Below are 26,691 nucleotides of genomic sequence, written 5' to 3'. Positions count from 1 at the left end.
ATGAGACCTCAGTCAAAATCGAACCTCTCCTTGCAGTTTCTCTCACGCTTAAGAAAAATGATCTGCAAATGAAAGCAAGATCTGGTTTCTTGCTATTTGGAGTGTGGTACCTGGACCAAAAGCATCTGCATTACTTAGGAACCTAACAAAAAATGCACATTCTCAGGCCTTATCCCAGACCTCCTAAATCAGAAACTCCGAGGGTGGGGCCCAACAGTCTGGGTTCTAATAAGTGCCCCAGGATTCTGATGCTGCTTCAAGGGTGAGACCCTCTGATCTTATCATTGCCCAGAACTCGCCTTCTCTTACGAGAGGCTTGCAAATTACTTTCACATTGCAGCCCCATGTTGCTCTCAACACTGAATATACGTATATGGTACAATTATCCCATTTTGCACACAAGAAAACTAAGGCTCAGAAAAGGTCCCTTACAGCTTCCTCCTTGGCTAAACCAGTTTTCTCTCTGCATATCAATTTTTCCTAAATCTCACTGCAGGAACACATTTATACACTCCCGTTTCTCACACCTTCTTATTACCAAGAGCTGAAGTTATTTCATGACTGTTGTTGAAATCACACAGTGAGATTGTCGTCCTTAGGGGCAGCATAAGGGTTTTATCATTTGAAGTCTGACAGATCTGAGTTGAAACCTGTCTCTACCACTTTCTGGTGACCCTTAAAGTTTGGGGTAAAAACTTACCCTCTATGAACCTCAGTTTCTTCATCTGTAAAAGGGGAACACTAAAAAGACTTAAGAGATTGTTAGGAAAATTAAATGAGATAACTACACAGAGTACCTGCTAAGTAGTAAGTTCTCAGTACATTTGGCTTTTTTTGTAATATGACGTTAGCTAAAACACTCCCCATGTGATTTATATCTCAAATTCTACAATGGAAATTTAAAAATCTGTACAAAAGATTAACAAAATAAATGAATCTTAGTTTCTCTACTAGCTATGTTATTCAACAATTAATAACTGGTGCCCCAACTATTTCCAAAAAGCAATGTATAATAAACACAGGAACTAAAAATAAAGTGGAATCAGTGGTTGTCTGAGGCAAGGGTCAGGTGGCCGGAGGAAAAATATTGATTGGGGTTTTGGTTACAGGGGTGAACACATTTGTCAAAATCACTGACCTGTACAATTTAAGTGTATGAATTCCACTGTACGTAAATTATGCCTCAAAAAGTTGATTTTGTTTAAAAAGTGAAAATAAGTGCCCAAAGGCCATATTAGGAAAAAGAAAGCTGAGTTACCAGGCACCTCAAGGAAGCTGTTTACCTTACTTGAGTATTTAAATGCTAGCTCTGAGCTTTCTGGCAACCAAGGTAAAGAAAGGAAATGGAATACTCTTTAGTGCCCACTTTATTAAATGAAAGAAAGCATACAGTTCTCTTTATTATGTACAGAGCTTTATTTTCTTAACATCTCTGAAAATAAATCAGAAGAGTCCTTACATGAGAAACATGTGCTAACAAAATTTTTCTATAAAAGCCCAGATAGTAACTATTTTAGGCTTTACAGGCCAAATGTTCTGTCACAACTACTAAGCTCTGCTGTTGTAACATGAAAGGAGGTATAGAAAATATATAAATGAATGTGTGTAACTGTGTTCCAATAAAATTTTATTTACAAAAATAGATGGGGGTATAGATTTGGCGATGTACCATAGTTTGCTGACAATTAGAACAGGCAGTGCACTTTTAACAATCAATTCAACAAAGCATGGAAAGACTCGGACCTAAGACTTCCCATGGAAGAAAACTTTAATAATTACAGCAGTCAAGTATATAACCCATGTGGATAATGACCAGAGAAAATTTAATTTCAAACAATTCAAAAGACTCTATGAAAGCATGTATGAAGCGAATCTCATTAAAACAAACATAAAACAAATTTTTAAAGTATTCAGTTTGCATCAAAATCTTATTACACTGTTTGTTTCACCCTGAATTTCATTCAGCTTACAATAACTACATTTGCTTTTCATTGCAAAGCTGGATGTTTAACTAAAAACTATGTCCTGCCTCTCCCTTTGTGTGTAAAATTGACAAATGTGTTGTTTTTGGATTCCAGAATTCTAGAAAAAGCCAACCTAAATGAATTAAAATGACTAATGTGTTGATTCTGCTTCCAATCCAACAAAATGTTAATGTACGAACCCGTGTCATATGATGCTATGTGTTTTAGTTCAAATTTAACATCAGATATTGAATAAGGCAGTTTCTAAGTAAATTACTAAGCTAAAAACACTCTTTCGGCATAGCAAGAACTCAATCTTGTTTAAATAAATGGAAATCTTTGCTCAGATTGGCCTAAATAAGAAATTAGAAAAACGCAAACCTCTATTTTAGTCAACAGTACTGATTCCATCTTTCTGTGGGAAGTAGCACAGTACTGTGTATTAAGGAAATGGATTCATTTAAAGTTATTCACTCATAATCAATGACTTCATGCAAAGTTCCACATGCAACACTTGAGCAAAATGGTGTTTTCCTGGCATGCTAGAGACATAATCACATTCAAGGTGAATGGCAACCAAGACGCCACGAGTATAATTCTGAGACTGATAACCAAGTGTCTTTGAACAACCAGCTACTATGGGGTATCTGGCACTGCTAGCTCTTTTGCAGCATGATAATATTTTTACGAATCTTTTCATTGCATTTACTTAATGTTTGGTTGAGGAGTTCCTGTGGCTATTACACACTGCTACACAGTTTTGTTTAAGTAAACTAACATTAGTTTTTCATCATGTAATATTTGAGTTATTTCTGTTTCCACAGAGGGAGTAACTACTTGACTTTCAAAAGCTGCTCAAAGTGTCGTAAAGCCTTAATTCAGTTCCATAAACAATTATCATGTACCTTCCATGAGTAAAGTACCAAGTGTCAGGTCTTGGTTGTTCATCTAATTCTAATACCAAAATCTTTCCATTTGTTTTAAATAAATTACATATACTGACCATCAGTAGAATGCATTTAAATAATTACCTTCAGTATGAAAACCAAATATTTTAAGAAACTGTAAAAAGAAGAAATCAATATTTAGTGGGCCCCATCTTTCAAAAAAATTTTAAAATTTTATAAGGAAGAATTTAGAAATTCAGGGTCTAGAAATGGAAACTACATAGAATATATGTATTTTGCCCCCAGGTTTTAGATTCAACTATGACAAGCTGTCAGTAACAGAATTTTTTTTTCATTACCTGCCAGGTAGTTAGGAAATTTTCATTGTTTAGCAAAGGGTAATTTTGAAATCAATAATACTTTAGTAATCACATGCTGATAAATTTCTATCAGAAAAGTGATCATTACAATAAAAATTTAACAAAAACCTGTCTAGGCACATTTTTATTTCTAATACTATTCAATTTCAATGGTATATTTAACTGCTATTAATAACTACAATTCCTAACAAGCTTCAGGATTTCTTAATCTGGTGTCCATGGGCAATCTTTCCTATCCTCAAAAATCGTACACAATGCCTGGGTATGAATACCTTTATTTTTCCCCTGTGGAAAGGGGCCTTGGGTTCCATTAGATTCTCAAAGCAGTACAGGATGCAAGAAAAAAGGCTAAAATCCAGTGGTTCTAGATTTTTTATTATTATTTTATTTTTAAACAGAAAGCTTCAAAAACATTTTGTTTGTTCCCTGGTAAGATAAACAGAAAGCAGTCAGGTATTGTGTACTTGAAAAAATAGTTGCAGAACACATCCATCTGTGCAATCACACCATCTCAGTGTTAGAAGGGGACCTTAGCCATTCTGAATCCAAATCCTACTCCACAGAAACGGCCTCTGCAGCACCCTCAACAGGCGGCCACCAAGTCTACGTGTGAACACTCTTGTGACTGGGAATTCATTTATTCAATGTAGCCTGTTTCTAATAATATTTCTAATAATAGAAAGCAGGCAATTCCCCCACTTGGTTTGTACCAGGTGATAAAACCACAGAAAAAGTGTAGCTACTTCTGAAAATCATATTCCACAAGAAAGCAAATGCCACAGGCACAGGAATAGTTTGTTCACTGCTATAGACCCAACATCCAGAACAATGCCAGGTACAAGGCAGGCACTCCATAAGTATTTGTTGAAAGACTGATTTGTTGAATGACTGTTATTCATTTAAGTAGCATCAATAAAAGAAAGCAACACCTCTTTTATAGCACAGTCAATTAAAGGTCAAAACTGTAGAATGAATCACATACCAGGGCTAACTCAGCCTTGTTAATTTTAAGGGGACCCTAGGATGGACTGTACTTAATGGAGGGCACAAGAAAGAGGTCCAAGTAATGGTGCAAGGGGTGGACTGTATTGGGCACCTCTCCTAACCCCCTTCAAATTCTCTCAGCCCCATGAACCTCATTCCAGCTACTCTGCAGCAAACAGTTCCAAAAAGTTTTCAACCAACTTCACACAAATCCAACTGGATTTCACACAGCCTCACCTGAGGCTACACTATGTATCCCTCCATGCCTATCCTGGGGATTCTGACACTGCAGCATGGGACACGTACAGGAAAAAGCCTGGGAAGTTAAAATCTGTGGGGCCACCCTTGTCCAATGGGGATGGAAGCCAATGGATAAATGCTTCCCCTATCATTCCCCAGTCAGACAGCTCTGAGACACATTTCACAAAGCTCTTCAGAAACTTCCATGGGACTAAGCAGTAGTCACCCACAGCAGTGTCCAACCCAAAAATATTCTAGCACTGTCTTTTCCTCCTTCCCCATTTAATTCTCCCATCTCTCACTCATACTTACCTGGAACCACATCCCAAATAAATTATCTACAAATAAGTCTTTGTCTCAGTTGTTTTTGGAGAAACCCAGGTTAAGATAAGCCTCCTAAAACATTTTCAATGACAGGAAAACTTACCAGCTTAATTATTATACAACTTGAATCATTAGAAAAGGTTGTTTTGTTTTCCCCTTCTAGTCATTTGAATGCTACCTCCTTGTATAATTCTATCTACTGGTGCTGTCCCCTGGAGCCAGCCACATGAAGGATTCTCTCTCACACATAGCTATTCTAAGAACTAACTTATGTCAATCATTTCTTCTACCATTAACTATCCATTCACTTTCCTTTAATGGATGTTCCTGGGACATGATCTGATGACTCCATCAGCCTTTAACTTGTCAGAGCTTCATTCAGAAATGAACACAATATTGTAGATGTGGCCCAACCAATGGCAGCTTTACCTTTCTTAACAACACTACGAAGGTTTCAATCAACCAAAGGTCTAGACAGTTCATCAACATTAGAGGACTTAAGGTTGCAAGTGTTAAGAGTTGGAAGAAACATTGCATGGTAGAAACTTCTTTGAGCAGCTGTAGGTAACAGAGATGCCAAATGAAGATTGCAATTCAGAAACCCCATTTTCAACATTTGCTACCCTTTCACATCAGTGAAGTGGCACATTAAGCACTTCAGTCTGGCTCTCCCACAGCGTGCAGCACATGGTTTTTGCAAGCTTGATTACGGTCTACAGCAGTTGGGTGATTGCTACTGAAGTCAGGCAGATGCCTGCTGGCTTCGCAGAGTGGGCTGTCCCAAATGTGTTTATTATCACACAAGAAAAAAAAAATTAAACAATTTTGAAAAGACTCAGTCACGAGATATGGATTTTGTAAGATGTTTATTTCTTTAAAAAATTTAATTAAAACCCAGAGACATTTACTTATTTTAACTTTTCCTTGTTATTCCACATCAAATGTAGGAACACACCACCCAGAATGGATGTTCTTAGACACCAGGGCCCAGTGAAAAGAAAGCACTAGAGTAATTCTTTTTTTTTAGGAATGGGGAGGGGAGTGCATGGACGGATATCAAATCCAGGTCTCCCACGTGGCAGGTGAGACTTCTACCACTGAACTACCCATGCAAGCGCTAGATTCATTTTTATCCTCCCTTTTCTCTTTAGTTTTCATGTCCTTATTCTTATACGATGCACATCTTTATTGTTCAACTGAATTCTAATGATGCATTACCAAAAAAAAAAACATTAGTCATTTTAAATGTCCTTTCAACAAGTGTAGTAACATGACTTTTAATAGGAGAAGTTTAATAAAATTAAAAATAAATATTTCATCAAAGACAGAATAATTAAAAGGCCTACTGCACTGTCAGCAAAAATGGGTTGGCTCCAGCACTATCATCTGAGGGACTCACTTTGCTGGATGATACTCTACAATTTCTCTATAGCCGTGCCCTCAGCTCTCCCTAAGATGGTGGAGCAAGCCATTCGGACAGTCAGCCAATGACAGCACTTGGACAACATTTTATCATTACAGCCATTTGGTCTAAAGCATCCCGTTCCCTTGAGTGAGGCTCCCTCACCTTTGCACAGTGGCCCCCGGACCTGCTTTGTTCCTGGTGATTCATTCATGATGTTCACACACTAGGAAAAAAGTTTAGGTCTAAATGGATATGGAAGAAGACAGACATGCTTTAGTCTATTCTGTTAAAAGTAAAACTAGCTTGGCAAAAATCCCTTTTACTATCTGCTTACACTTTGCACACTACCAAAGGACAGTCAAATTAAAAAGGCAAATATTTATCAAACTTCCAAAGTGGGAAAGTGACCATGACAAATGTAGAGCTGGCCCTCAACTGGCTGGTTATGAGTCTAGAACTCAAGTGAGTCTTCTTTCCTCAGCCATTCAAGGGTGCACCTTAAACCAGTTCCTTGTTACCTCTTAAGAAAAACTGCAATTCTATGTTAGCATGCATTTGAAATTGTCCATGGTAAAAAGTTAAGAAAATAAAAATTGAGCCCTAGAACCAAAATAATAAATAAGGAAACTCACAGTGAACATCTACAAAATGCTAAGTGTCCTTATTTCATCTCTCTGCCAGCTTCCATGTGGCTGGTGCTGCAGTACCCACCTCATTAAAAAACAAACAGAAACTCAAAGCTAAGAGTACAGTCCAAGGTCCCAGAGTTAGCAAGTTGGAAAGCATAAAAGTCAAAAAGTATGTCTAGTTATATTAAAGGAAAGTGCAATGGCTCACAGTTTAAAAGAAAACTAGGCAGTATATAAATTGCAGAGTATATTAAGCAGATCATCAAAAAGTATTGGCAAAGTCCCTTGAGGGATGGGATTAAAAATATGGAACCGTTGAACCTTAACACTAGGGAAAACACTTGATACTCTGCAAACATTAGGGGCACCCAAATCAATAGGCAAGCCCTTGATCTTGAGGCTTGCTCTTGTTGAAGCTTATATATGTAGTGGACATGCTTAGCCTACCTATAGGTATGCCAGAGAGTTACCAAAAGAGGACCTCTTTTGTTGCTCAGATATAGCCTCTCTCTCTCTCTTTAAGCCCTAGTCTACAAGTGAAATTACTGCCCTTCCCCTACGTGGGACATGACATCCAGGAGTAAAAGTCTCCCTGGCAGCATGGGAGGTGACTCCCAGAGATGAGCCTGGCCCTGGCACTGAGGGATCAACAATGCCATTCTGACCAAAAGAGGGTAAAGAAGTGTAACAAATACGGCATCAGGTGCTGAGAGAGTTGAAATAGAGAGGAGAGGCTACTCTGGAGGTTACTCTTACACAAGCTTCAGTAAGACATTGCTACCTATCATAGCTTGCCAAACCCCAACCAAAAACATTACTGACAATGCTAAAGAACACCTAGCGCATTATATAAGACTCTATAGTAGAGTCTGCACTAGGGTAACTTTCCAGAAACCTACCACCCCCAGATCAGTCTCCGGACCAGACAAGTCCTGAAATGCAGAGGGGCCAGCTCCCTTATTAGTGACAGCCCCTTTCAAAATGAAAAAGTTAAAATGGGCATAGCCCAAATACCTATAAAGAGTGGGAGAAAGATCAAAGGTTATGGTGGAGTTATACAGAGAAGGTAGGGTTTAACAAATGAGTATGATTGCTGAATCATTATATTGCTATTTCTTTTAGTCTCCAATATCTTAGAGTAGCTAGAAGTAAAAACCTACAATGGTGAATTGTGGAACCCATACCAAACTCTGAAATCTGTTCTACAACTAATTGTTGCGATGTGCTTTGAAAGTTATTGCTTTTTTGTATATATGCTATTTTTCACACAAAAAAAGTAGATTGCAATGATAAATGTAGTTATGATGATATTGTACATGTTGGATGATTACATGGTATGTGAATATATCAATTTTTAAAAAAGAATAAAAAAAACTAGGCAGAAGACACGCTTTTCTTTTTCAGTCTTACATTCCCAAAGAAACTAACCACTCTAGTTTCTTACTGATCGGGTAGGGAAAAAGGTTATCTTCCCCATTTTGGAAGAGTCCTTCTGGGTGAAGGACTCTCCATCTGGATTCACGATTCACATCCTTTGACCCCTCTCTGGCCCTCACTATTCCAGACCTTGAGAGGTGATGTAACTTATGCAGTTGTGAAATCTGGGAGTGAAAACTCGACACCCCCAGCCTAGCCCCTCCTCTTATGGAGCACACCCTGCTGGAATCTGCCGGGCTCTGCCCTTGGAGAAGGCCTTGTGGGCATCAGGGTGGGCCACCCAGTGGAATGCTGATATTCAGCATTAAGGAGCCCACTAGCCCACTTATAAAAGCCACCTTCTCCAATATCACCTTCCTCAGTGATTAAGGTAATGTTTTGGCCTTCCACTGGCCTTATTTTTCAATTAGTGCATAATTTAGGAGAGGCAAAGGCCTCTCAAACCCAATACCTCTTTGGGGGTTAACAAGCCAATCCATGCTCTAGTGAGAATATAAAATTCTAAGTTCCTCAATTGTCTGTAATTTAAGAATAGCATAGCTACACATTGCAAATCACTTTAGAACCCATAAATGGATGTGATATAAAAGCACATTATTAGGTTTCATCCCCTATGCCTAAAAGAGTTCCAAAGTCATGTGATGAAGGCTAGATCTAGTAAGATCTAGAGAGAGAGACAGATGTGTGAGAGCAAACACACTCAGGAAACCACCCTTTCTCACATGTCCTAGGAGTCGAATAAGCCTATTCTATGACTTAGTTCTATACAATAAGTAAATACTTTTTTCAGTTATGTTATTCCTTGTTTCACTCTATCATGATGATTTTTCAAAAGCATAGGCATATCAAGAAATCCCATGCTTTGTAAAAGATTCCATTATAAGAGTAATCATTATTGAACCTTTTAGTCCAGATGTAATTTCTTACATGTTACAACAAGTTTGGCACGCATTGTGAATTTCAGCCAAGGTTGATGAAGTTCAATAACTTGGCTAACCAACCATGTGTACTACTCATTATAGAGGTAATAAATAGATTCATCAAAACGGACATGAAAAAGCCATAAGAAAATCGGATGCCATTTCTAGCCTGCCTCATAAAAGCACCTCTTGGACTTTAATATAATTTTATACACAGTTATCACACCTACCCATCACTTGATACGAGGCACATATAAAACAATCATCTACTCACATTTGCATGCTGAATAAATTTCAGTTACAAAGGTGAACGCTGTATTCTACAGATCTCAGAAGTCACATGAAGGCACACTGCTTATACAGTCAAGTCCTAAAAGAATTCATATTAACTACAAAACGAATCAGACAGACATGTCCACAAATTTCACTCTTCCTTGCTATAATCTTTTTGGGTCGGTTTTAGTGGAAGTTTTATTCATAATACTTTCAGTCTAAGTATTCTATTAACTAATAACTGAAAAAATTAGTAAGAAAAAAGAAAGCTTGATATAGATAAATGTCATGAGTGCAAGAAAGAAATCTAAGTTCACAGACTAGAAGAATCTCCTACAATCAAATGTATAGAAGTAAACAAAGCTGTCCTCTAATAATCTGAACAGTTTATTTGATGGGATAATAAAACCTGAGCAACTGCACAGTTGAAAATTCTTCCTATTGCATCTCTCTTTATGCCTCTGAAACTCAAAAAACTGAAAGACATGGATTTTCGAAGAAACTAAAGCCCATTCTTCTCAGAAAGAAATTTTCCCCTCACATCTAGTCATCTACAATGGAGCCTGCAAGCGTCATTCTCCGAAGTAAACATGAGAAGTCACGTCGCACACTGAAAATGTCTTCCTGCACTTTTTAATCTCTACTAGGTAAATAACGACTCTTGAGTTGCTGCATCTGGGCGGGTTTTCCCTAGAAAATCTGCAGCCTCAGTGTTGCAGCACGGCCATGTCTTCATTTACAGAGTAAAGCGGGAGCCAGGTTTGTCTACATTGCAGGATCTGCCCTGTCGTGGCATTTCGATGTTTCAAGTGCAGACAATACCCTCCCTCTCGACTTGCCCGTCACCTCTGCCCTCTTTCAATCTTGCCAGGTCATCAGCACTATAGTACAAAACTTCCTCTTGCTTCAGTTCAGTGCTTTCTTCTGGATTTTCTCTCTGCACACTTCTCTGCAGTAGGATTACTATATGGCAATATTACTGATATCTTCATATTCTCCTGGTTCTTTTCACAACTAACATGGAGAAACTATGGTCATTACATACTAACACCAAAGTTATACTCCTAAACACAAGGACAATAGTTCTACTAATAGCAAACAACACCTAAATTATCCTGACCTGAGCCAAATACTGTGAATTTTTAAACTCAGCATAAACAAAACATTAAAACTGTGGGAATGCTTTATTTCTCAAGAAGTTAGTAACTGCCAAATTCTTCCAAGAGCTTAAATACCATAATGACAGATACACATGTACAGAGAGATTAAAGTAAAATATGAAACTAAACAGAGAAAGAGGAGATGAGCCAGAGATGTGCTTTGAATACCAGAAAGAAAACTCTCATCCCAATTGTCACAATGTAAAAAGGTTAAAAGAAACTAAGGAAACAGGAGGTTAATGGTCCCCAAGAGTCTTAGAGAATAGGTAAAATTCAGAAGGCATTACAGAGTACTGTGTGCAAAGAAAATAGTCTTTGCAACATCCACGTTATTGTTTACTGTAATGTCAGCTTTAAAATTATGGTTAAATTTCTGAATAAAGATTTCTGATAGCTATCCAGAAGTGCTATCAATAATGGCTGATAGTTTTCTATCATAGGCTTTAAAACCAAGCCATCTTGTCAGGATGTTGACTCTGAAATTCAATAGTAATATTTAAGCAAATAGGAAAGTCAACATTGGCAATGTGCTGTTTCTTATTTGTCATGAGAGCTAATACCACGCCACCAATAAACATACACACACACACAGAATAATACAAAGCAATTCTTAAAGGAAATAGCCTAAGAACATTTAAGGAACCAAGTATGGCTCCTGTGCTAGAGCCACAAAAACTGTTAGGACAATGGAAGCTTTCTATAGCTGTAAAGGCGGAATCCCTTATTGCTAAATGTGACAACTCTATAAAATTTTGTTGCCTTCCCAGCTCCACTCAACCCAGTCTTGCAAGTGCATCCCCTGCTTCTGTCAACTAGCTTACCTATGATTAGCTTTCAATGATGGGCAGTCTGGAAATTACTGTAGATAGCTCTCGTGGGTTTGAGCTTTATACTCATTTAAAGCTATTTGTTCTATAGAGGTTAGTTTGAAATTATTTTGCTTTCGGGCACTTTTCTCTGGACAGTTTAAGCAGAACATATGATATTCAGAGTTTGCTGTTCTTGGTTTTTTTAATCATCCTTTGAAACGTTAAGCTCTGAAAAATGTGTCAATCCAAACAAAATCAGCTTTATACCTAAAACAGAATCTAGAAGTCACTCCTTAAAGGCTGAGTGTGCCATTTTTATTTATCTAACTTTTCTTATATTTTACATCAGTAGTAAAAAGTTTGCATGTTTTTTGCAAATCCAAATATTATCCAAAAAATTGACCACTTTCCCTGCAGCACTGACAGAATGTTACATCGTAACTATAAGCTACTGTTCTAATGCCTTGCATCCAAGTACTGTGCTTTGCAGCTGCCACACCATTTGAGAAGCTGGGAAATGGAATGGAGTAAAGAAGAATTATGGCAATTATAAAACCTCCCTGGTATAAATTGTCAGATTAATAACTAACATTAGCAGAGCTCAGCTATACCATCAACAACGTGAGGAATGAAGAGTCCAGAGCAATGGGGCTAAGTCAAAACATGGAGCTAAGCAAAAGAACTAACTAAAGGAAACCCATCAAAAACCATAAAAGAAATCTGTCCACAAAATACAATGAGTAAATGTGCCACTCAAACTAGCTACAAATGTTTAGTACGTATTATCTGAATGGTACATAATCGCTTATGTTGCAACTATAGTCAAACACTTCTGCTTCCCCCCAACCCCACCACCCTATCAAAAGATACAGGGTGGGCTTTTAAAAATCATAATAGAGCTGCATGCTTATTAACACAAGGCAAGCTATGAACTGTGACTACCATACTTAACAGAATAAGCAATTACATTTGTCCATGGATCTGCGCATTGTTCTTCAACTTCATAGTGATTCTGTCCACCCTACACCTATTACAGATTTTATTTTCCTTTACTAAGATGCACAAGTGAGAATGAAGCTGAAGAAAAATCAGAGTCCAGTAATAAGACTAAAAAGGCATCCATCAAAGATAGCAAAGTCCCCCTTAATTTCCAAGAACAAATTTGGTGCTTTCTGTACTATTTTAAAAAAAGATTTTAATATCTCGTATTTTTAAATACAAAGGGAAAAGTACTTAAATAATTAGCAACTGCCTAGAAGTATACACACGCAGGAGAATGTATGGTCAAGAAAATATTATGCTTTAAAAGCAAATAAAATTAAATGGTCTCTAGAAATAGCTTGACAAAGGTCAAGCTGCTGATATTCTGCCCAGTTCGTAGCACCAGAAGGGCAGATTTCATCTCTGTCTGGTTCTACGTTAAAGACGTAGCTCCTAATATTCAGCAATTATAAATGTTTGTTGACTGCGCAAATGATAGGGTAAGAGCAATTACATTGCCATGTGGGCAAGGGGTATCATGCAGTTACCAACTTGTCTGCTTTTTTCAAGAGAGTCAAAACTCTAGATTCAATATCCTGATTTTAATATGGGGGTAAGTAATCCAGGAAAACAAAGCAAAATACAGGGCATTGCCAGTATCTGGCATCATGGGACTAAGAAAACCTTTTTGACCAAAAGAGGGAAAGAGAAAAATGAGAAAAAATAAAGTTTCAGTGGCTAAGAGATTTCAAATAGAGTTGAGAGGCTACCCTGGAGGATATTCTTTTGCATTATATAGATATCCCTTTATAGTTTATGGTATATAGTTTATGGCTACAGGGAAGTAGTTGAAACTGTTGAGCTGTGTTACAGCAGTCTCGATCCTTGAAGACAACTGTATAAAGATATAACTTTTAAAATGTGACTGTGTGGGGCAGACCACAGCAGCTCAGCAGGCAGAGTTCTCATCTGCCACGCCGGAGACCCGGGTTCAATTCTCAGTGCCTACCCGTGCAAAAAAAATGTGACTGTGTGATTGTGAAAACCTTGTGCCTGACCTTTCTTTTATCCAGGGTATGGACAGATGAGTAAAGAAATATGGACAATAAATAAATAAATAATAGGGAGGATAAGGGTAAAATAAATTAGGTAGATGTAGATACTAGTGGTAAATGAGAGGGAAGGCCAAGGGGTATGGAGTGTATGAGTTTTTTCTTTTTTTTTTTTCTGGAGTGATGCAAATGTTCTAAAAAATGATCATGGTGATGAACACATAATCATGTGATGATGATGTAAGCCACTGATTGTACACGATGTATGGACTGTGTGTGTGTGAACATGTGTTAATAAAAATATTACTTAAAAAAAAAATACAGGACATTTTTGTGAGGCCCAAATAAAACATCTGGTAGGCCACAGACTACCAGTTTTTACCCCTGTCCTAAATGTGTACTGAGCTGTACTCTTGGCTAAATGGCCCCCACCTAGAACATAATACCAAGTTATTCCATAGCAGGCAAGACACTGAGAGTTCCTGACATTTATAGTCCATCTTCAAACAAGCACAAGCTGGATAAATCAAGGCTTTGAAGGGAGGGCCCCCAAAACTCAGAACATTGAGGCACACTGAACCAGCATGTTCTACACAAAATCACCCAGCCCAAAGACCCATTTAGGCAGGGCAGAATTCGATGCTAAAGTTGGTCTTCGGTGCTAAAGTTGAAAGGCTTCTCAGAGAAGATCTATCACCTTCTGTGGTCAGCTGAATAATGGCCCCCAAAGATATCCAGGGCCTAACCCCCAGAAGTTGCGAATGTTACCTCTCTTGTCAAAACAGACCCTGCAAATGTGATCAGGATCCTGAGATGGGGAGATGGTTCTGTACTATCCAGGTGGGCCTAAAAGTAAACACAAAAGCCCTTCAAAGAGCGAGGCGGAGGGAGAATGGAGTAAAAGGAGGAGAAGGCCACATGATGGTAGAAGCAGGGACTAAGGAGATGCACTTGGAAGATGGAATAAAGACTCATGAGCCAGGAAACACAAGTCACCACTAGAACCTTCAAAAGAGGCAAGGGAACGGGTTTTTCCTGTGAGCCTCCAGAAGGAACCAGCCTTGCCGACAACTTGATTTTAGCCCAGTGAGACTGATTTTGGAATTCTGGACTCTAGAATAATAAGAATAAACTGGAGTTGGTTCATGCCACTAACTTATTGGTAATATGCTGCAGCAGCAATAGAGAACTCATATACCTTCCTAATAATTAAGTAAACACGTAAGGGACATAAGCATGAGAGATGTGCATGTGTACACTAAAGTAAGGCAAGGGCTGAGGGTCCCACAATGATGATGAGATAGAAACACTTCTGGTTCCCTCCAGCTAAATCCCTCCTTTGTCAGGACAATGGACAATAAAAGAGGAACACTGCCAGGCAGCAATTGCAAAACTTAGCATAAAAAAGACCCTCATGCACATAGATTGACAGCTCCCCAGCCAGCTTTTCAGGCTAAAAGGATCGGATCTCTTGCCAAAAATCTGACTCGGCTCCCTGACTGAGATGTTTCCCTATACGGATCTGTTACGTCGCTCTCTACCTTGTCAAACACTCAATCTGGTAACAACACAGGAGCTTAGAATTGAAACTTCCTTTCCTAGTAGATAAAGTCGTAATGGTATTTTTTTTTTGGAATACAGTGATGGTCTCTCCATTGAGAGAAACTTCTCAAATCCAGCTGCTGATTTGGAAGCCATGGCCGCCTTACTGCACAAGACAGCCATCCAGAAAATGTGAAGGAAGTCAGAAGGCATTATACTAAAAGATGCAAAAAGTTTAAGATTGACCCTTACAAGACATTGGTGGCTGACAGCAGAGTGTCTCCATTTGAAAAAGATTATGTTTATTATTTCGATTCATGTGATCACCAGTAAAACTGTTTCCAGAATCGAGATGTTGTTGGCCATTTTGATGGTGTCCCAAAAGCAAACAAAATGCAGTTCATTCTTCCCATCTGCATTTGAATTAGCTCCACACTGTGATCGTGGGAAGGATGTGGACAGGTGAAACATAAGGCAACCAAGAAGAAAATGTATTGCCCAAGAACAGACATTTTCACCTATGAACATCATTACTACAAACCCATGGCTATTTCTGCCTCTGCTGATTTCCTTCTGGTTACCCCAAGCTCCCACCCTTGAATATCTGGCTAGGTTATAGCTTGTCCCAACTTTGGGGGAGCAGCCATTAAAATATTCTAGTCATCACCCTCAAAACAACTGCTCAATGCACAGCACTATCACTTGACATCTGGTTACCTTTCTGAACCTGGAGAAGGTACTTCTAGAAACCTCTAAGCATACCCTAACAAAAAGACTATTAGAGTGCTTATTCTATTCCATCTATTAAGGAATTAAATTACTTTCTCCCTCCCAGTCTCCTTCCCAACCTGAAACTTCCTCCTTTTAAGAGTCTCTTTTCTGGCAAGAGCCAGGTTACTTCACCCAAAAGTGCAAGCTACCTTGTCTTCCTATCCACTCTTCATTACTGCTTTTCACATAATGTTTCATTGGGTCCTCACAAAACAGAAGTGACAGGGAAATTATTATTCACTTGATTTTACAAATGAGGAATAGTACACCTCAAAAAAGCTAAATGACTTGCCTTGGGTCATACAACAAGTTAATGACAACCTGTTTCACGGTCAGTTCTCTTCCTATCATATCCTAGTAGCTTCCAATAAAATCACCGTACGGTTTTAAACGCTGATAAAATTATATGCAAACACCGATACATTCTTTGGCTTGATCAAGTAAGTTGGATAGCAAGGGCGGGCACCCATACATGGCATATCAGGCATTCCTATCCTTCATCAAACTGAAGGGAACAACCTCTGTAAGGCCGAATTTCATGATAAAAATGCTATTGTGATGAATTTGCTTCAAGTACAATAGTTTATAATACTTTCCCTTTCTTTTGTTCTTCCTGAGTTTAATGTATTTTCCTTGTTTCTTGACCACAAAAAAAAAAACTTTGACTTTCCTTCCCCGCATTTGATTCTGTTTTTCTGGATGAAGCACTATCTATCTGACTTCCAACCAAAAAATATTTCTTAAGTTTTCTTTCATACCGACAAGTCAATGCTTAAAACAGTTATTTAGAAGGATCATTTCAAAACAAACTCACAGATGGTAGCAGATTTTAGGGCACCAGAGAACTTGGAAACTAGGAAATTACAAAACTAATTTCACTAACCTGATTCCCTCAACCAGAAACGGTCACCCTTCATTAAGTGCCCAAAATGTTTAACAGACATTTTGCTAGGCATTCTGCTGTTCCCAACTTTAACAAATCTGCAAAATAGGTAGGGCATCCAGGTTTCACAGATGCTGACAAGAGATGTAAATAGCTTGCCCAGTGTCTCTAGGACAGGAAGTGGCTAGGCCAGGTTTCTAAACCAGGTCATGTCTGGTTCCAGAGGCAGTGCTGTTTCTACTGCACACTCTGCCTCTCAAGACAGACACTTGTCACCTAGCAAGCTTGCCCCAGTAGCCGGCAAAGCTATTTTCAGCAGTGGTACAATTCCACCACATGGGAGCCGGGCTCTACAAATGAGGTAATGCATAGAAAAGCTCTATGGAGATGTTACTATCATTAATTGCAGATCTGAGGGATACTAGTAAAAACATAAATAACCAAATTTTGTCCACTGTTTTATCCTGGCACTCAAGTTTGCTGGGTGGCTCCCTCCTTAAATGCAGTAGCCAGCACTACAGCGCCGATAATTTGAGCTATGCCTAGAATAAGAGGTAAGACCTATGCTGAAAACTCTCAGTGAAGCAAAGTAGGTGGTTAAGCCAATTGCTTTCGTTAGGAACTTTCCCTTGATCACAAGACTGAATATGTATTTAACAAAATGGACACTCTGAGATAAATTAACTTCTAAGAGGAAGGGACATTTTGAAAATTAAATTAAACCACATGAAGCAAGCAATCAATTTGCAATCAATACATATCCAATAGCCACATATATAAGATGAAAAGGCAATTCATAAAAGAATAAATGCAAATGGCCAAATATATAAAAGGCTGGTCAATCTCACTAATAATTAGAGACATGCAAATTTACATGGTACTTTCTAAAAATGCTAATTCTCAAAGCTTGGCAAGAAAGCAGACAAATGGGCATTCAAATAGGTAGAACCTTCAATGGGTGCAATTTAACAAAAAAAATAAGATATTAAAGTTAGGCAGCAAATCTCTTGATTCAGCAACTATACTTATCGAAAATACAACCATAGAATAGTCATAGCTGGGTATAAATATCTCATTACAAAATCTTCATCTCCAATCTGTAGTTATCAAAAAGATAGAATCTACCCAAATTTGCCACACTGGGAGAGACACATAATGGAATACTATGCAACCATTAAAGGCGCTGTAGAGTATTTAATTCTAGGGAAAGATGATCACAAGCCCCAATTAAATAAAAGGAGAAAAAAGGCTTAGAATCACTTGTGCTCAATATTAACAGTGTGCCTCTGACTGGTAAGAATGAAGGATGATTCCTATTTCTTCTTTTACTTATCTGCAACTTCTAAAATATCCATAAGAAATACATGTTTTATAAAAAGAAAAATCATTTTTAAGGTAATTGTCTAAAGTAAATGAGAATGCATGTAAGGCATGTGGACCAGGGGTGAAGAGACTGAATGAACTATTTGGAACAGGAAGGTGGCAAGTACAGCGGAGCAAGCTCCAGGCACGGGGTCAGAAACCCTCTGCTCTGGTCCTGCAGGCACCTATCACTTAGGAACTGTGCAATCTCAGGCAAATCACCTCACCTCTCTGTGCGTTTGTCATGACACCAGTTCAGGATGGCAGTAAGCACTGTGGTGAGAACTAAATAAGACATCGTGGACAAAATCTTCATAAATTCCAAAGCGCTATCAATATAGGACAATATTACAATGATCAAACACCACTCACCTGGAACAATTAAGTACATTTTCAAAGTAAGGGTGAAAAAGAAAATAATTTCATTAGTTTTTAAATTCATTTTCCATGAAACCATATAAGAAATTTCTTTGATTCTAACTTTCCTTCTTTTTAGGAGATAATTGGCTCATATAAAAACAAACAAGTCACCCCCCCATCTATGGAGAAACAGTAAAGACATTTCTCCATCCCCCTCATCTCACAAGCATATATGCGCACGTGCACACAAACACACACATACACAGGCACGCGCACACACACACACAGGCACGTGCGCGCACACACACACACACACACACACACACACACATATACACAGGCACGCACGTTTTCTCTCTCCCCTGCGCACCTCTTTCTCACTCACAATTTTATACCCATTCTCAGAGCCTACAGAACCCTTGATTTGCTTTCAGAGACAGCACTATCTGAATAGTGCTTCTTCATGAAGGGTCAAAAAAAACAAGCAGCATAGCCTGGTAAATAACTCAAAGATCTGAACAATTAGATTCAAACAACTCACTGACTACAAGAACACTTTCTATTTACCTCACTTAGTTAGGGATATATAGATAAAGATTGGCATTTCATGAACTATAATGTTAAACCAAAGGAAATTAATAAATTTAGGTTAGCTTCTGAAATTCGCTTTTTGATCAGTCTACCAGAGCTTTAATTTGATCTTTACAAGACCTTCCTATTCACCCAAACATTATTTTGGAAAAGTTTGAGAGTCAAATCTAAACACCATATGCATACATGCTGCAGAAATGATCGGAAAGGATGCAGGCTCTGACAGATTAAATAATCAATGCTGAATGGGATTTTAGCAGTCAGCACCTCTTTTACTACAAAATCTGTAATAATTCCCAGAATACTAATCTAGTCCTAACAATTTATTTGATAAACAATGGCCATATTTGTATACAAATGACCAAAGCATTGTCATTTTATGGTATATTTTTACAATGTCACAAGTACATTCACAATGTTTTCAGACTTTTTCATTTTCAAAAAAGAAAAAGTATCACATCAATAAAAGTATATAATGTGGTATATTCATTTTGCTCCCTTTCAAATTTTGAAAATAAGCAATTTTATAAAGCCAGAAGTATTTTCTTTTCTGAGCCAAATTTCTGTTTGAGAGCTAAAGCTTGCAATTAATGGGTTGCCTCAAAATTTAGTTACAGGGCCAAAAGAAAAATTCCCCTCCTTAAAAGACTTTGTATCTGTGGAGGACTGGCTATCTGCTTCATACTCCGTGTTTAATAGGGACTCTCTTATTTAAGAAACGTACAGGAAGACCAAAAGAATACATTTTCTCCAAGAAGAATATATCATTAATAAACAATCTACTTACAATAAATTATATAACACGGGGAAAGGCTAGAGTAGCAGGAGCCAAGGGAGATATTACGTTCTTATGAAAACACCGGTCACAAAGGCATTTCTAAAGAAACCTTAAACGGGCATCAATATCCAAATATTACAATTTCCACTTAGGAAGAAAAAAATCACATTATTGATAGGACAGCACACTCAAAACCAATGTCATGAAAACACATGCCCTTGTGTGATTTGGCAGAGAAGGCTGATCCCTGAATACAATGGACCTTTTTAGTAAATGGATCGCTTTATCCTTGGCATTTTATATAAACAAAACAAAGAAAACAAAAAAGAGAAAACAAGCATTATACTAGCAACAGTCTTCAGTTTGAACTCTTATCACTGAAAAGCATAGACCTAAAAAATACATTAGAAAAGTAAAAGGCATAATTTAACAAAAAGGAAAGCAAGTCCCGCTGAGAAGAAAACTATATTCCAAAGCCACCCCTTTGTTCAATTATACCAAAGGGCAACAGAGCCCTCTAGTGGAAAAAATATATAAATATATGGAAACATTTCACTGCTTTTAGGTTAATTTACAGAAAAAAATACAGAACACTTTCATTAAGAGTCTTACTACATCACTCTACACGTAAAAGCAAAAGATTAAGTTAGTTTAATAGGGTATTAAATAAAACAATTTTCAAATTTTTCAAATCTTATGTAACACTATAAATTGTCAACTAGGGTAGAAATCATATATTTAAATATTCTTTTAAATTATGAGTTTGTATGACCCTCATACAAACTCAATAGCTTGTATGACCCTCATTTGTTATGCTGGCACTATAACAGGACAGATTAAAATTTAAACTATATCCAAGTAAGAAATTCAACTGGTGACCTCAGGTGACAAGTTTCAGTTGAGATTTAATCAAATTTATACAGATATTATTTAATATAGTTGTTCACATGGGATTGCCAATTTATGATATGAGGCTCATTACAATGTTTCAAATTGGTCTCTTTCTTAAGACATCATAAATCTCATACTTTGATCATGCAATTTCAACATATGTTCAACGTCGAAGAATATTTAAATATAAAATGATTGTTTAATTCTGACGTGCTAATTCTCAGTTTTTATGTTATGTCATTCCAGGACTTCTTCCAATAATGTCATTAAAATCTAAACAGTTTCTCAGAACAAAATAATTTCAAAATCATTGTACTTACAGGATATGGGTGTATTTTTTTTTCTTGTTTTTTTGTTTATTTATATTTTATATGGGAATATTTTAGAGTAAGAGCAAAGTTGTCACAAATGTTTTTAATTAAAAATGGGAGTTTAAGTTCCCAAAAGGTTATTTAAATTATTTTTAGAATTTTTTCCTCTATTTAATGAGCACCAGGTTCTTAAAAAGGAGATAAATTCCAAGATCCCACTAGTGTAAGTATTGTCAACAATCAAAGAGAAAGTTGTGATCAGGCATTCTGGGACCCCAAGTGCAGTGATTCCACAACAATATGTTTTACCCAAGAAAAAGACTATAAATTAGCTTCCGGCCTCACCTTTATGAGCTATTTAGGAATAACTGGAAAAAAGTCAATGGCATGGTTTGTACAGAAGGAAAATTTACCAACACTTAAGTATGGAAAAGAAAAAAAAAATCTGAAGGTGTATAGAAGGTAGGGTACTTCATAATTGGGAAGCACGAATTTAAAGTCTTAAAAATGAACACATTTTTCTACATGAAAAAAAGTAATTTTCTTACATTACTGTAGAACTGGGAGAATTCCAAGTTTACACCAAATCTGAGTTCTGCATGGTGATGTTTTGTGGGATATGGCGATCGCCTTTGACTATAATTTAACACGACTTTTAGGTACAAGAGCCCCAGGTTTTAAGAAACCAGCAGTTTTAACACTGTACTACAACAACATTTTTGGGGACTCCATGCATGAGACTGATAGTTTCATTTTTGTTTAAGGGTGACTTTGATACCTTGAAAAAGTATTTTTTGTATCTGAAAATTCTGATATATACATGTATAAAAATCCTTGTAATAAACCTTGGGGAGGTGATTATATAACATAAATAGTGATAAAAATTGAAGGTCATTCCTGAAATACATTTTACTGGTACATACCAAGGTGGCCAGCTGGTATGCATTCAGGAGAAAAAGCAGTTTTGTTCTTGTTAATGGGTCCTCTGGCTTAAAAACTGAAACCAGGCCAGGCTATTCTAGACTTAAATTCACAACATTTGGGGCAGCCCAGCATTATAATGTTGCAAAAGGTGAAAGGAACTTTTCATCCTGACTCAACTGTAACCACTACCATAAGACTGAAAATTAAGAAAGTTTTATCACCATTACCACTGAACATTAGGCTGAAAATATCCAATTCGCTCATACTTGTTAATAACAAGATGTTTCACAAAATCTATGTTTCATTCCTTAAAAATGACAATGATCAGGATCTCCTGCTCACTGAAATAATCTGCATGAGTTCTAACAAATGACCCCACTAAAGGGACAATGAAAAGGAGTGGTGTGGTCCCACATTTAGGCATCATTCAACTTAACCTTTCATTAGAACCCAAGTGAGAACCTGCCTTTGATGAGCCAATGTCTGCCTGAAGATTCAAGAGCTTATAAGATTTTATAGCTAGAATGACTGGAGTCTAGAAAAGACCTATGGGATTTTCCATAGTGGAAAATGCTCTCTCCTAAAAATTTCCTCCCTTGAGCCTTTAAAGAAGCTATTTAACAGTCACCATGTTGAAGCCATTTCCATGTTTTTACCAAATCAGAGCCATCCAGCTGCTAGCATGAGATAGTGGTAAACCACCTGCCCCTCCCTGCTGAGTGCTAGGTGAACACAAACAGAATGAATTCCTCCCTTGTCTCTACTGCTTAGCAGTCTGGACTGTGGGGTTCCGGGCCGCTTGGTCTGCTAGTAGAAGCTTTGGGTGAAGAGATGACTTCCCCCTGGATACTGAGATGCTGATCTCCACAGAGAGAGGTCCACAATCTACAGCTTTCAATTACAAAGTTCTTCGGATTCAAAAAGCTGGTTAAACAAAGGTCAAGGAGAGAAAAGTGTTAGTTTCTGAGGAGTCAACATCCTAATCCTTGCAGCTCCCTAAAATAAGGAGGAATAGAGTTGGGGTAAGGGGTGCCCCCACCAGTTACATAATGCTGTGTTGCCACAATCCTAATGTGGCCCCAGGGCATCCATTTGAGAGCACCGTGGCCAATTTAGCAAATGCTGGGACAATCTTACTTTGAAAACGATTAAATCGTCTAGTGCTGGGGTCAGCAAACTTTCTGTAAAGGGTCAGATAGCAAATATTTTAGGCTTTGCAGGCCAAACAGTCTCTGAGGCCACTACTCAGCTTGCTGGTAACAGGAAAACAGCCATAGACAAAACGGAAATAAATGAGCATGGCTGTGCTTCAACAAACCTTGTTTACAAAATCAGGCAGTGGGTCAGATTTAGCCAAAAGGCCCCTGATCTAAACAGCTGAATCCACTCAACAGTAACAACGGGCTACATACTTAAACCCTGAAAACAAAGATTTCATGAATCTCTAGTATTCTCTAGTGTTTCACTCTGACATTTTCTTAGAAGTCTTCTTCTTTCCTCCAGAATTACCCTTAACTTTCTGAGTTTAAGTAAGATTCCCTCCAACTGCCTCAGTAATACCAAATACCATCAATTCAAAATCTAGCTCTGGGGGATGGGAGGTGCAACAAGACAAGTCTATTTAAAGACCAATTCAAAGGGGTAGTGTCCTAGCACAACCCTGAAGCCCATCAAGTTAGAGATGTCCGATGTCCCCTTCTACAAGGAGAGAGCTTCACCAATGGTGATTCCGACAAAGCAGTACCTTGTAGAGAATTAAAAAATAAAAAAAAAAGAGCCACTAGAAATAACACGTTTGAAAATCAGCCTTTGTGAAGCAAGTTAGATATCTACTTTTATAGTTGTGCAGTCACCACTCTCAAAATACTGATATGCTTTGTTTCAGTCCTTTGAATTGCTTCAAAGAGAACAGCAATTCGCTAGACCAAAGGTTTAACAGCTTATAGATGGAAAACAGGCTCCCGTGAGTGGCAAAAGGAAAGGGAATTCCAACTCCATCAAAGCTTGGATTGGAGATGACTCCTGAAAGCCCAAAGTCCTAGAAATGAAGATGCCCGATTCACTCTGCATTCAACTATTTCATTTGAAATGTGCAGAAATACAGTCGTGATAGCAATTTATAAATTGGCATGCTTCATAGTTCAGGACTTTATCTAGAAGCCACAGACCACTTGGGCAAAGACACTTTCTAAGGCAGCCACTCAGGATATAAAAGCTAACTTAGTTGTGACGAAAAGCCTATCTTCAGCTTCTTTTCTTTAAGCCGCGGCAAAGTGAAAGTTATTTGCAACCACTTGATTGCCTGGAGTTTTCAGTATGATATTATTTCCAAAATTAAGAACTTAAAAATCTTCAGCACTCCCTTAGACGCATGCTTCTCAAGAGTGGAGAGGGGAAATGGGGTGAGGCGGTGGCGTAAGGGCAGTTTCTGAGAGAATGTTAGAGTTTGGGTAATAGCTGTGGTGTGTGAACGGGACGAGCTGGTCTCCCTAAGACCTTCCACAACATCCCTTCTGTCTTAAGCCAAATATCCAACTGGACCAGAGACACTGACTTACGGAGTCCATAAAACAAACCGTGGATATCAGGAAGGAAGGATCTTCAAGGGCAAGTGGGAGCTGAGAAGAAACACAAAGCATCTGGGGCTTTACTCAGTGGTTTGAGGCCCATTCTGACCAACACATTGACGCTGCAAGGCTTTAGAATGTCCTTTTCTTTTTATCACGACACACATCCAGTGAGGTGTAGCTCTTTTTTGTATTCTGAACCAACTCTATTATTCCTGGATTACAATGTCATAAGCCTGATGTTACAAATCTTGAAAGAGCATTAGCCATATCCACAGATTGGCTATTTAATATCAGAGCAAAGTCTGAACACTCATGCAGAAAATAAGAAAACAATCAGTAGTCGCATATCTTACTAACTAAAGAAAAAGAAGTCTGGCCAGAAGATGAAGGGAATGAGATCTTTTGGTTAATTTTTAGGTTAACTGAATGTTGAAAAAAAAGATATTTTAAAATAATTATTCTACAATGTATCAGTCCATACTCTTGCCACAACAGTAATCAATGCAAGCAACACAATATATTGTTTCTTGGATGATTGACAATTTAACCATTATTGTAAATATAGCATATTAATTTTGATGTCAGTGACGAAGACATAGAATTTATCCCAATGCAAAAAGAAGTTCAAAAGATCTAACTATATTCTGAGCTCAGGATGAGGTTTGAAAATAATTTCAAATAAATCCCTTTACGTTTTTAAAAAAATTCCACTGAAGAATGCTCTCTTGCCCTCTGTGCTTGCCCTAATGATATTAGGGAATGTTTCCAGAGGTTGAAAAAGGATTCATTCAAAATTAAGAAAAGGAGAGCAAAGGAGACCCGCCAAGGGGTGAGGAGACAAAAGTCTATGCAAAATAGCCAAGGAGTGCAACATGGGAGCTGGGAAGTGGCAAGGACAGGGAGCTTGACAGAAAACAGGTCAAAGCAATTCTTTTTTTCATATCTGTAAATTAATCTGAAGATGAATACTCTAATTTAAAGTAGCTGGTTCTTACTGATTCAGATATTGACGTAAATGGACCAAAACTTACTAAAAATAAATTCATATGCAGAGATGGTATCAACACCTGCTTTGCCTCTCTCTTTAAGAGCCTATGATGTTTTAGGGAATCCTGCAGAAGGAAGGAAACCCTGCCAGAGTCATCTACCCTATCATGGTCACTGGTTAAACACCAGCATCACAGAGGGTTAATTCAGAGGGTAAGACAAGGTCTAATTCTCCAATTTTATAAAGAAATAAGATCCTTTCCCCAAAGGAAAATGATATTCTGAGTGACTACTCGAAACCTGCAGTACCCTTTGTTCCAAAGTCATGATACATTGTTGTTCCCCATATCCCATTACCAATCAATTTTTTCACTGGTTTGAATAACCCAGGAAATTGGAATATTACCACATGGACCAGCTCAAAAACCCTTAGACTGAGTCTCTTGTCTCTAATCCTTGAATACCAAAATAGCCACAGTCTTTTGCTGAGTGTTCAGCTTTCAGAGAATTCAAGGTCGGCTCCTACATAGCTTTCTATGATAACACTGGGATTTACAAAGAGTTCAAGAATTTTATAAAGCAATAGCTGGAAAGGGCTATAAATATGTTTTTAAATTAGAGAATCACTAGATAAAATTTCATTACAGTTAGAGTTCATTAAATTTCATAATGGTAGTCACAAAAATAAAATAATTGTTAAGTAACAAGTAACAACTTACCTATTCCAGAATTAGCTCCAGTAACTATGACCACTTTGCCAGTGAAATCCCGGCCCTGCAGTATTTCCATGGCGGTGGTGCTGCCGTCATATTTCTGTCTGGTGGTTGGTTTTGTTGGATTATCATCTACAGTAAATGCCAGTCTAGGGTCCAAATATGTGGTTCTTTTATTTATATGACTGCAAAGAAAAGGAGAAACAAAGTACTTTACATTAACCCACAGCAGTGGACACAGGAATATTTTTTTTGGGGGGGGGTGAGGGGGTACATTGTCCAGGAATCAAACACGGGTCTCCCGCACGGAAGGTGAGCATTCTTCCACTGAACCACCTAAATACAGTTATTTTAGGAAATATAAGATAACCTGATAGTTTAGGAAAATCCCATTTTTCATATACCAAAAGGCTTAATCTTAACACTGACAAGAACTGGGAACCCATTTAATTTATCCTCTGGCCTCCAGAAGGATTACATTTCTGCCTGAAAAGATAGTCACTGAATCTCTTACTTTTAAAACTGCCTGTAAAATACACTATAATATATAATAGCTATTGCCT

General features: G+C 37.8%; 1 protein-coding gene across 3 annotated transcripts in view; it reads right to left on the bottom strand.

Moving 5' to 3' along the window:
* The window catches only part of WWOX (WW domain containing oxidoreductase), a 972,892-nt gene that overhangs the window by 928,363 nt on the left and 17,838 nt on the right, over positions 1 to 26,691 (bottom strand). For all 3 annotated transcript variants that reach the window (XR_013163742.1, XM_077133099.1, XM_077133100.1), the window contains exon 4: positions 26,135 to 26,313. Coding sequence is in view for 2 of the 3 variants with exons in the window: in XM_077133099.1 (XP_076989214.1) it covers positions 26,135 to 26,313 (179 nt within the window). In the remaining variant the exon portion in view is untranslated. The remainder of the gene's footprint in view (positions 1 to 26,134; positions 26,314 to 26,691) is intronic.

The sequence above is a fragment of the Tamandua tetradactyla genome, chromosome 16 (genome assembly GCF_023851605.1).
Source record: "Tamandua tetradactyla isolate mTamTet1 chromosome 16, mTamTet1.pri, whole genome shotgun sequence".
Lineage (NCBI taxonomy): Eukaryota > Metazoa > Chordata > Mammalia > Pilosa > Myrmecophagidae > Tamandua > Tamandua tetradactyla.
The sequence above is the reverse complement of the archived record's forward strand: the minus strand, read 5'-3'. Positions and strand labels throughout refer to the sequence as shown.